This window comes from Camelus bactrianus, chromosome 17 (assembly GCF_048773025.1).
Source record: "Camelus bactrianus isolate YW-2024 breed Bactrian camel chromosome 17, ASM4877302v1, whole genome shotgun sequence".
Lineage (NCBI taxonomy): Eukaryota > Metazoa > Chordata > Mammalia > Artiodactyla > Camelidae > Camelus > Camelus bactrianus.
The window spans coordinates 10,169,395-10,181,918 of record NC_133555.1 but is presented as its reverse complement, the minus strand read 5'-3'; the positions used below and the strand labels follow the sequence as shown (position 1 = coordinate 10,181,918).

The 12,524-nt window shown below is 45.3% G+C and overlaps 1 protein-coding gene across 2 annotated transcripts in view; it reads left to right on the top strand.

The window, feature by feature from the left end:
• The window catches only part of ITPR1 (inositol 1,4,5-trisphosphate receptor type 1), a 299,832-nt gene that overhangs the window by 20,175 nt on the left and 267,133 nt on the right, over positions 1–12,524 (top strand). For both annotated transcript variants that reach the window (XM_074344434.1, XM_074344433.1), the window contains exons 3-4: positions 1,990–2,097; positions 6,123–6,193. In XM_074344434.1, the coding sequence (XP_074200535.1) occupies positions 2,006–2,097; positions 6,123–6,193 (163 nt within the window). In that variant the 5' untranslated portion in view covers positions 1,990–2,005. The remainder of the gene's footprint in view (positions 1–1,989; positions 2,098–6,122; positions 6,194–12,524) is intronic.

The window sequence follows — 12,524 nt, the reverse complement described above, 5'->3', positions numbered from 1 at the left end:
CTTCCCTTGAAGGGCCTGAAGACTTATAGTAAGGTAACCAGATAGTGAGGCAAGTTCAGAGAACAGCGGTCGTGCTATTTCCTGGCCCGGTCTTCACTGGGGCCAAATACTCACATTCAAAGGGCAAGCCCGGAAGGGGAGAGTCCGTCACAGTACACAAGGCCCCTTGCCCTCCTGCCCCAGAACGCACCTGCTCTCCTGCGCTCAGCAACTCCCCTCTGTTCTTCTGGGAGGCCGAAGTGTGCAGACACAAATGTGGTCTGACTCAGAATTCAAAAAGAACTTGTTTCTCAGTAATCAGTCCCAGCAGTACGCTGACTTCCTGACACTTTATGATAAGGCTTTTCAATACAAGCACATATGGGAAATATTAATGCCCCTTAGTGGTTTTCATTTGTGCTGCTTTTGGGGATGTTGTTTGAAACACTGGTTTGCTTGTAGATATAAAACATCCAGTTAGGAAGAAATGACAGGATGATAGACTGAATTCTGGCGTGGACCTTGGAAAACTGTCCCTCTGCACATCATTGGTGTGTCTTTCCCCAAGGTCTAGAGATGCCGGCTCTTTTGTCTGAGAGCTGGTGTTCTCAATTGCTGTCTCTCTCTATGGATAAGTTCACATTCAGTATAGTGCTCTTTATCTCTCTTGCAACATCTTGCTTGTTGTAGGGGATAAATTAGTTTTCCCTAGCTGGTTCTCACATGCAGTGAACTGACGTTCTTTAGTGCTTTGTTTTCAGCACCTGGCACTCCTGCTAAGGTAGGAGAAATGGTTCCCGGGGTTTCCTGCTGATCACTGCTGCATAATTCTTCTGAAAAGAAAACTTGGCACCCCGAAAGCCATTTCAGGAGGGAACACGTTTCCACGCCATTGCAAGTCTTGTGGCTTTGCAGGGTGAATGCCTTCTGGTGAGGGAACGTGCGTAAAGTGATGATGGGAAAAGATGTTGAAGTGGGTCTGGGTTTGGAGGAGAGGTCTTGAGAAGACCTGGGTGACCCTGAATGTCTACATACAGGCGTCTGAGGAAACGATGGAGAGTCCACAGCTGTCCACACCAGCTCACACACATCCCAGAGAACAAAGCTCATTTTTAAAGTGTCAGTGTAGCTTTTTATTATTGGCTCCCACTCCTCAATATTTATGGCCCCGATGAAAGCTGCTTCTATGAGTCATGTCTATATTTTTGTTGATATTTATGTGTGTGTGTGTGTATCATGATTGCTGGGATGCATGGAGATTTCCTGGAAGTTAAGAGCGTTTTCTAGGACTGCCCCTAACTAGCTATGTGTGTTGCTGACAGGGCTCTTCACTGACCTCAGCCTTACTCTTCCTACCTGCATCAGGAAGGTTTTGGACCAGGTGCTTAAGATTCCTTCTCCCTCTGCAAGTGTTTCCCGCTGAAGGATGAGAAGGAAAGCCATGGAAATAGCATTTGGGTGAAATGTGTAGAGTTGTTGAATTCTCAAAAGGCCCCTAGAGCTCTGGGGTATTTATTACCAGGCTTCCTCTGATTAATTTCATTTTGTTGCTCTGGTACCTCGGCCACAGCACGACAAGACCCAAGTTTTATACCAGGTGTTTCCTTCAGACTGAACATTCCCTGAGGCAGATTAAATGTGTTAATGTTTCATAAGTCAGACTTTCCAACTCCTTAATCACTGCAAAGTTCCTGGCCAACTTCCCTGCCGTCTTTATATTCACTATTTATTTTCGAGGGTCCTCAACTTGTAGAATTGGGTTCAGGTGTGGTTTTGTTAGAAACAGGCGTTATTGTGGTTGGAATGTTCTGAAATTGAAGACTATGTGGGAGAAAATGTTGCATACGTCTGCTTGGCTGAGTGAACTGCCTGCCTGTCACACTCTCATTTAAATTTGACTTTTAAGTAGGATGCTTTGGGAAATTGAGCTAAGCCAATTCTCAGTGACTCGTTTTCCCCCTCTGAGCATTTCTTTCCTTCTATTAATGTTGCATATTTTACTTTGCCTAGGATTCTCAAGAAAGACATGTCTGACAAGATGTCTAGTTTCCTACACATTGGAGACATTTGTTCTCTGTACGCCGAGGGATCGACAAATGGATTTATTAGCACCTTGGGGTAAGAGCACCTGATTTCTTGTGTGGCAGGATTTGTTGAAGACATCATAACATCAGCTTAAAAACTGTGATTTTTCTAGGACAAGAATGTTCCCATTTTACTTGGCTTTTCCCAGTATGGTTGGAATTGTGAATATGAAATCTCATGTTAGCCAAGTTTAACCTCTTCCACAAAAATACTGTTTTCCTGTCAGTTCTGGAAGAGTGAGATATCGTTAGTTAGGATTCTGTTAATTCAGAATTTATTATAATTTCCTCTTCCTTCATCTGTAAGGGGGAAAGTGCTAAGTGTATTGGACACATTTTAGGATTAGTATTTACAGACTGCAAAGAACTGCTTGAGCTTCGTCAAAGCTTTTATTTTCAAATGGTGGCTTGTTTGTCATAGAAGCAAAGACCAGAACTTCGATGCTTATCTTTCTTTTTTGAAGCAGAACTTTTTCTACTTCAAATTGCTGTATGCATCTGAAAGTTACACACTGCACAAAGTTCCGTAAATCAGATTTTTGTTCTTTTGTGCCTTCTTCAATTTTTTTTATCCAGCTTTTAAGGGTATAAATCTATTTACTAATGTACTCATTTGATTATCTTATCCTTTCTCCTCCTACTCCTATTGTCTAGAAGAGGAGATAAGAAGTGAAATAGCCCCAAAGGCAGACAGAAGCAGGAGCGTGAAGATGGGGAGAGGACTCTTTGCAGGGAGAGGAGTAGGTAGACCCCAGGGTGGTGGTGTTGGATTTGGAAAGAGCTGGTCTCAAATGGGGGGAAGGCAGGCCAACAGCTTCTCCAAGAACCTCATTCTTCTAGCAGCTAGAAGCTTCCTATTAATCATAGCTCTTATTTAGAGCCTGCTCATTCTCTGGTATTTGTGCAAAGCGAGTATTCTCAGGCTCTCATTCAGTCACTCCAGCCTCAAGGAGCAAGTTATTTTAAATAAAGAATTATAGCTTACTTGGACCTCTCTGAATAAAGATGACATTTTCAAAAGTCATCTGATTAAAAAGAGGTCATCCACAAGTGCCTGATCACCAAATCCAGTGATTTTTCCCTCAGTCCTTACCTTTTTTTAAACTTCTTTAAAGACCCACCCTTCACAATTTACCTTCTGTGGCTTTTGGCAAAGGGTCCTGCTGCTTGTGCCTTTCTGATGGTCCTTTTTTCCTTCTTGGCTGACTCTTCCCTTGTCCATCCCTCATGAATTTTGCACCCTCTTCTTATGTTTTAGCACTAACAAGTAGCATTGGTATCTACTTACGTGAGTCCTCTGGATGTTGCCAGCACAGTGCTGACTACAGGACATACATCACCCCTTTAATCCCCAAACAACATTTTACAGTGAGCACTGTCATTATTGCTATCTGTGGAGGCGAAACCTCTGAGCATCAGAGATGTGAAGTCACTTGCCCAAGGTTTCACAGCTATAAAGACTCAGGACCCCGAGACCAGTGCTCCTAACAGTTGCCCTTGGCCCGGCAGGCTTTCCCTTCCCGGCTTCCCTGACCGCCCTTCTCTGGTTGAATTTGTTCGCCACCCTCCTCTCTGTGTGCCCACAGCTCTCATCTGGATGCTGTTAAACCTTAGCCACACCTTACGCCCCATCTCTCCTCGATGGCCCTGATCTCTTTTAACAGCACCACTGCCCTTCTGGGCCCCCAGGCTCACTTCCCGTCAGTTGCTGGGTCCACTGTGCCGGCGCCTGAAATCTTAGACCTCCCTTCCTTCCAGTGCGTCTGTTCTTAGATTGCTTTACAAGAGTTTTCCTCAAGTGTTACGAACAAATTAATAATAGAGTCTCCCCGTTTAACATGAGGATGGCTCTTTTTTGAATTTTGGGCCCTAGTCTTTCCTTCAGATGAATATTTATTCCCTTGGTTCCCTGCACATTTTTGAGGATAATTGGTGTAAAAAAGGGATTTGGCAAATAAAGGTTGACCTTTTTCCTTCCAGTATTTTTTACATTTAGGGAGAGCCCGTTGTGAATGATGGTGAGGGACTGCCAGATTTTGTGGATCTCGTATCCAGCTCCTTTTTTTGTAGCCCACTTCCATTTATGCAGGGGGCGTTCACCTCCACATGGCATTATTGACTCACTGAACTTTAGAAGTCAAGTAGAACCTTGGACAGCCAGGCGTGTGACATGCAGTAGAAGTGCTTCTGAATCACCTGCAGAACTTGTTACAAATGAAAACATTCTTGGGTCCCATCCTGGAACATGGCTTTAGTTGGCCTGGGGATGATGGGGACCTGGTATCAATAGATTTAAGAAACAAAAAGTCATAGGAACATCTTCCTACTTGAGAATCCTTGAGCCCAGCTCTTTGATTTTACTGATGGAGAAACTGAGACCAGGTGGAGTGACATGATGTAGTTACCATCGTGCTACTAATAGGTGGCCGAGCGCTATCTGCAACTCATTCTCTTTTGCTAGACTGGGGCCTTTTCTTCTACCCTTTCCTCCTTGTTTGAGAGCTTGATGATTAATTAACCCATCCCTACACTGGATTCCAAGGCATCCCCCGCCCCTCTTGGCATACTAAATTAGATCTGGTGGCATTACTTTATGCTCATAGGGGTTCTTGGTGGGGGTTTTATATTTACATATTCTGCTCTTGATTTTTGCATGAATATTTAGGCCATTGACCACACTGTCCCTCTCGCTGATGCAGAGAGCTCTTGTGTCTTGGAGCTAAAGGAGACAAATTGCTGGTGGGCCCTTGTGGACACTCTGATTCACCCACCACATAGATACTGAGCATCCAGCCTGGAAAGGGAATGCAATGGCCCTGGGCACCTTCTGGGCCACAAAGCAGGCAGTTGTCTGCCCTCGGGGAGCTCGTAGCCTGGTGCACCTTATGTGCTTCAGCTTAGTGAGATTGGGCGGTTGAAGGGGAAGAGGCAGTGTCTAGGGCAGGAAAGACTTGGGGGGGCCTTCCTGGAGAAGATGGGGGCTCTGAATCAGGGCCTTGAAAGACATGCAGGACTTGAGGTGACAGGGAATTGTGGAGGAAGGAGCAGTAAGAGTTAGGCCCGAGAACTTAATGGTACCTTGCCCTGGGATAAGAGGCAGACAGACGAATGGGAGAGACCCTGGAAAACCATATTAGCTGGAAGCAAGTTCTGTGGTCACTTGGAAAATGAGCCAACCCTACCAATCCCAGTTTTAGGAACTTGGACAAGTCATTTTAGCTCCTCAGAGCTTCAGTTTCCTCATCTGTTCAAACAAAAATATTAAAAATCAGTTCTTCTAAAAGTTTCGTACAGGTTAGATTGGTCAGTCAGCACTTTAAATACAGGGTCTTTATATATAATTTTGGGCTGGTTATTTATTGGTAATTTTTTGCACTTTCCCCTCTAGTCGCTTTTGAAGCTCCGAAGTCCTTTCTTACTTCCATGCATTTGTACTTCCCTCCTCCTGAAAACGCTCCCCTCTTCCCATCCGCCTACCTCTGAGTTTTCAGTAGGAGCAGTAAGACCTCTTCTACCAGCAGCTGCTCAGATGGCCTCGGGCAAAGTTAGTTTCTGGCTGCATTTTGTTCTTTACTCTTACAGCCCTCAGGTGATATCCTTACCAGTTTGTCTTTGTGGCTCCTGCACCAAGGAGTCTTGAGCTCCCTGAAGGCAGGGGCCTGGCTCCTACTCATCCTCACATCCCAGGGCCTGGCCCAGTGCCTGGCAGCGAGCGGCCCCTCAGTGACCATTCACTGAATGCACTGACCCCTTGCTGTGCCCCTGACTTCAGCATCATTGCATGGTGGGCTCACATCGATCGTGGATGTGGTTAAGGGAAAAGAGCCATAGAAAACAGTAGCTTCATGTGTCCGTTGCAGAAGCAGAACCTTGGGCTTTTGGCTGAGGTTTAGCTCCCTGCATCGGAAACCTCTTGTGTAAACAGCCGCCTGCCAGGAGAATACGGGCAGCCTAAGTTTTGCCCAGGAGCAGCCCTGGGTATTTGGTTTTTGCATAGTGTTAGGGTTTTACTTTCTTAGACTTGCCTTGATACAGTGTTTATCTTTATTTTCTTTGCAGCCTGGTTGATGATCGTTGTGTTGTACAGCCAGAAACCGGGGACCTGAACAATCCACCCAAGAAATTCAGAGGTGAGTTGGCAACCTTCCTAGAGTAGGTCCCTTGCCTCACTTGAAAATTGCTGAAGTGTGTTGCTGTGTGTGGATTTATTTATTTTTTTAAGCAATCATAGGTTTATTTGCTTATGTACTTTTTAAAAGTTTGATGTCAATTTCAAGCTTTGTGCCCTCTTGAAAGTGTATCAGTAAGTTCAGTGTCAAGGTTGGGATGTCTTGTATTAGGTCCTTAATTTGTCTGTTGAGCGCATGTTGGTAAGTGCTGATTCAGTCTAAAGCCTTAAATTGGTGCAGATACGTCTCTGAACAAACAGATTTAGGGATCTAGTCACAGGAACATACATTATTTCTGCAGATTTTGTGTCCCTTTGGGGGCTTTGATATCCTTAGATAACCTCGCCTTGGAGTGAGCCTTTCTTGACTATCAAACTTAGCTTTTGAGTTAAAAGGCATGGGCGGGGCAGCCTTCCTGCTGGTCGCCTCCCAGTGTTGGCTTTCTATTTAGGTCTCTTGAATTTGATGTCTCCCTTGGAAGGTAGCTTAATTTATACCAGGAGGTGTTTAAAATATACTTGGTATCTGAAGATGAGAAACATTTTGTTTTTATTTTTTGCTGTTATTGTGGATAGTGGTTTTCAGCTCTGGCTGCATAGTAGAATTATCGAGGGGATGTTTTTAAATTAAACAGCTACCCAGGGCCCCACTCTAGATTGATCAAATGAATCTCTCAAGGTTGGGGCCTGGAAAATGGCGTTTTTTCAAGGCTTCCCAAGTGATTTTTTATGTATAGCCAGGGCTGAGACCCACTGGGTTAGTGTATTTGGCTGATGGCCTCGATCCCAAAGGGCTTAAACCTTGCCATTTGCAGATTATAGCATTTGAGTTATAAGCTCTTATTGCTAGCTGATTTAGAAAGTGTTTGACTTTTTTTGGATAAAAGCTAAAGAAATTAGAATAAAATAGGAGGCAGACGTTCAGATGGAGAGAAGCCATTTGGAAGACGTTCAGTGTTGAGCTGCATCCAGTTGGCATGAGGCTATCCAGAGAATGTTTTCACCTGGGAGGTGGTGGTTGGGGGAGGGGGGCTATTAAAAAAAAAAGTTTTTGGCGTAAGCCTGGTGTTACAGGAACCTGGGGAATCCTGTTGCCTCTGCTGCCTTTTTTTTTCTCAAGTCCTCCTCTGTGTCACCATCCAAAACAGAGCCCTGAATGCAGCAGAAGGATTTGATCCAACTATTGCAGTCACTTTTAGAATTCAGTCCTTACTTTGATATAATGTGTCTCAGTTTCTCTCTTAAAAGGGCCGAGAAGGACGGACTTGGTGTCAGATACTGTGTTTATTGTATTATTTTAATTATTTTTCTTCTGGTGGTGGGGGAGATAATTAGGTTTTATTGATTTTTAGAGGAGGTACTAGGGATTGAACCCAGGGCCTCATGCATGCTAAGCACGCTCTCTACCACTTGAGCTATGTCCTCCCCCCATCAGATACTGTGTTAAGGGCTCTGAAAGCATTTGCCGCTCATGGACTTGTCTGTCCACCCCGTGAGGATGGAGATAACCTTGTAGCTTGCCTGGGGTCGCATAGCTGGTGATGGATGGAGTAGAAGCCGGGGCTCTTGGCTTGGGCTGCATGGAGAAATCACCTGGGTGGTGTTCCAGCATACCCATGTCTGAATTCCTCCTCCAGGGAGTCTCATTTAATAACTGGGCCCTGAGATATTCTGAAAGGTCCCCAAATGATTCTCTTGTGCAGCCTAGGTTAACAACCACTGCTAACAGAGCCTGGGCTGTAAACTGCTGGCTTTATTAGGCAGCAGAGAGCTGGCCCATGTGTGGCTTTTGCAGTTGGGACCCAGTGGAGGAATGTGGAGGTTACTGCCTGGATTCAGTGTGAGCTCCTATCCCGTTCTACACACAGGCTCTGGAAGCTGGGAAAGGGACCTGGGAAAGATGTGAACGTCCTGCACAAACTTAACCCGTGGCTTTCTGAATACAGGTTTAGGACGTTAAAATAAACAGGACCATAGCCAGGAGAAGTCAGAGTGATATATATTTTCCTGGCACTAGGGTAGAAGTGCCTGGTTCTTAGATGTATATCTGGTGGCTGATTGAAAGGGGCTGTTTTGAGATAAAAGCAACAGTGTGAGAGAGGCCATTTGGAGAGAATCAAATTCTGTGTTTATGGTCGGGCCTGGGTCCACAGATGGCCATGTGACAGTGACCTGACTTGTTGGCTGTCTTTCCCCATAAATTAAAAATAAAGGTTTCTAGGTTCTAGGTGCTTTGTGCTTGTGGGAAATCTGGCTCAAAACAAGCTTTGCTGCAGGCTTCGTGAATATGGGTCAGGGCTGCCTAAATTCCTCGTGGTGAGCCAGAGGCCCTCTGCCCTCAGGTGAGGGGCCCAGGCAGGCCTCCCTTTGCAGCCACCGCAGTGCTGAGATCTCATTCACCTTGGAACCCAGGTGAGGAGGATTTAAACGTTTTCCCAAGCAGCCCTTCAATTTTGGCGTAGCATCCTTTGAGACTTTTTTTCCCTCTAAAATGAAGAGAAAGCTCTCTCATTTGAAAAGGATCACTGCCTTTCCAAATACAAGTATATTTTGAAGTTGAAGTCATTTTGATGTTTAGAAGTTGTGCATAGGGCAGTTGGGCAATTTGGAGGCATTTCTAGTGCATTTCCTTGCTATGCCATTGCACCCTGAAGGTTAAGAAACACCCATGGAAAAGCGAGATGCTGGCAAGTGGCCGGGATAGGATGATGGAGTCTTTAACCGAACAATCAACAGAGCTGCATTTCGTCATTTGGGTTTGCTGTTGCCTCCGTTGTTTCCTTGCCAAGTTATTTCCTATACTGAGAACCATCATAACCTGCTCTTGAGTAAATGGAAATCAAAGGCCTATTTATGGAATACCCTCCGTGGCTTCTGACGTTGGGTTTTCACTTTTTTGAGCTCCCCTCGAAGCCTGCCACCCTCGTGGTTAGTAACATAGGCTGTAGGACCAGGTTTCCTGGGTTCAAATGCAAGCTCCACTAATCCTTAGCTCTGTGACCCTGGACAAATTGCATGATTAACCTCTCTGAACTTCAGTTTTTTAATCTGTACAATGAGAGATGGTATCAGTCTCTCCCTCGTAAGGCTATTATGAAGATGAAATGTGTTCTGAATTTAGTCCTGAGGGAGCCTGGCCTTTAGTTAAGGGCTCAGTAAGCCTTAGTTATTCCTATTTTTTTCATTCTCAGTGCTTAGTACAGAGCCTGATACTCATAACTGGTGGCAGAAGGGAAAGGCACTATTTGTGAATTCTTGGATGATAGGAGAATAATTACATGTGACTTCTCTTTTTGTCTTTAAATGCTTTTGCAGGCAGGGGTGTGCACATGGACCCCATGGGCCTCGATGTGCGGCCCAGTGTTCCCTTGTACAAGCTGAGTGAGCTTGATAGATGACTTAAATTTCTTTTATCGGGGAGGGACAGGCCGGAGGGAGGTAATTAGGTTCATTTATTTAGTGGTGGCACTAGGGATTGAACCTAGGGCCTCATGCATGCTAAACACACACTCTACCACCAAGCTATACCCACCTGCCCCCTGATGACTTAAAGTTCTGAGCTGGTTTCCTTACTTAGGAAAAGGGGAAAAAGAATACCTTTCTCCTAAAGATAACAGGGTTGAAGATAACATAAAAGAGCCAAATAGAATACTCGGGTCCACGAGACTTGCTCAGCAACTGGTAGCTGTTATTCTTCACACTAGATGCAGAAGAGCTAAGCTATTGAACACACTTGCTTCTTTCTTGAGTAAAAGTACATTTCCAAGTGAATTGCTTTTTTGTGTGTGTTTCCTTTGAATGTATCTCCTGCCCCTGACATTGTCTGTAGGAAGAAAAGATTGACTGCACCTCTGTTTCACAGAAGCCAAGTCTTTTTCATTATCCAAATGAACTTCGGACAGTGGCCCTGTCCTCTAGGTGATGAGAAGAGCTGAGATATAGAATAATTCAGTTACTTTGGTCTTTTTGTTAATATGGTACCATTTTAAAGCCCCAGTGTCCATGGAAGTGAAGACGGAATCTCTTTTCTTTCTGATTTATGTTACTTTTTCCCATAATCTTAAACGAATAGGGAAGGCAAACATCAGATTGAAACTGGGAATAGAAACTTTGTGGTTAGTGATTTCCTTTCTCTGTAGTATCTTTTCCTTTTCACTCCCACTCATCCCTTCCCCCTACTAAATATGCTGGCATCTTCTACAAGGGAAAGGTGGAAACTAACAACCATTGTCCATTGCGATCCTAGAATCTCTGCTATTGTAAATAAAACCAGCCTTGTTGGAGTACACATAAGGACTGGGGCTTTGTGGAAATAAGACAGGCTTTGGTGTCGATGCTGCCATTTATTGTGTGATCTCTTTTCCAGATTGAGACAACAGTCAGGTTCTTGCCCTCAAAACTTGATCTTCTCCGTTTAGGTCATGAGGCCAATCTTGGCCCCAAATTCTTGATCTTATACAGATGCTACCATATCATTGTCACCAAGGCATGAGAGGTTTTTAACCTTGTACTGGAACCTTTAGTTTCAGAAGAAAAGGTGTTTGAAGGGAAACTCACAGTTGCAGATGGAGAAGGAGTTTGGGCAGGGAAAGGTGAGGAGAAAGCAAGCATGCTGATGCTGTTCAGTGGTTTACATGAACTGGGGAGAGCTCAGAGGTCAGGCTGAAAGTGTGGATGTTCTTGGTAAGTGTCCCCCTTGTCCCCTGTGTCTCCTCTTTCTCCCCGAGTCAGGCTGGTTTCAAGCACAATAATCCACTAAGTTAATGTGTTACAAAAATGAGTGTTCAGCTCAACCAGCGTGGAGGTCCTACTGTGTACCGGCTGCTGGCCTTGGTGCTGAGGGGAGACACGATGAATTGAATACACAGCCCCCCCCCCCCCGCTTTTGGGAGTCTTAAGGTGTCATGGAGAAACAGACTCAATTATAAATAACAGCAGCCAACGTTAACAGAGCATCTGCTTTGTGCAAAGTACTTCTTACGGATTGTCACTTTATTTTTATTCTTTTTGTTGTTGTTGCTGTCTGTTGTGGGTTTCCTCTATGTTGGATTGTCTCTTTTAATCGGTGTAGCCCCCCTGTGAGGTGTAGGTATCAGTGTTCTCAGTACACAGATGAGGAAATGGAGGCCCTGAGAAACTGAATAACTTGCCCATTGTCAGGTAAATGTCGCTTCTGAGAATGATTATCATTCCTTCCACAAACATTTATTGGATGCCTCGTCTGCACCAGCCATTCATACTCCAGGGAGGAAAGATAGACATTCCCAAGGCAGTCAATGCCAGTGCACAGGAAAAATCAGTAAGGAACCTGTTGAGAGTGATCTGTTGTCCGCACGGCAGCTGTTTATACGCAAGTGGATGCCCCACAGGTGAAGTGCCTTTTTGTAAATTATGAAAGTCGTCCCTGTAGTCCCGTGGTTTGTTGGGGCAGAGCCGAAGATGGCACCCGCACGTGCACTCTGTCCTCGGGCTCTGCACACCTCCTCGGCCCAGGGTGCAGCTGCGTTATGCCTGATGCCATTCTGGCTGGCGAGGGTTGGGGTTCTGGCCCAGAATCACGTGACTTGAATGTGGGTGTCTGAGTCCGCTCAGAACCCTCTTCCAAAGGCCTGGGGCCAGTGCTTTGTCCCCTGTCTGCCTTCAGGACCCTCCCCCACACAGAGCACAAGGGTTCCTGCAAGCTGTGGCCCCATCATCTGCAGTGTCTAAATGAGAATGGACCAGGTTGTTACTTTGCTGCTGTCTGCCCAAGCTCTTTCTAGCTTTAATTTAGGACCGTGTAAGTGAGGAAGAAAGCGCAGTGGGAAGACAGAAGCCTTGGATCCTTTGACTTAATACATTTTTTTTTTTTTTTTACTATCACCAGGACAAGCTGTGGGATACACAGTGCGTGGCCTGCAACGTGATTTGAATCCTGTTTGTAGTGCGAATGTGCATCTAGTCTGGGGCAGGGTAACCTTGTCTCTGGGCGACTCCAGCGTAAAATGTGGGCGGAGAACTCCTGATGGCTCAGCATGTGTTCCTTTTAAAAGAATGAAGCCTGAGAGTCGTGGTCTCAGGATGATCCTGGGATGAAGAAGAGTATGTGGGTTGGCAATGATGGGCCGCGTGTGGGTTAGCGGTGACAGACCATTCTTGGATCTAGAGCATGGCTGTGAATTTGAGGGTCAGACTTAGGGCCTTTTCATTTTCAGTGGACTCTTCCTTTCTTTGGTCCCAGAGTGCCTGCACCATGTCAGCTCACCTGTTAAGGGGCTTGTGGATTTAGTCAGTGGCTTGGTTGAGAGAGAGAA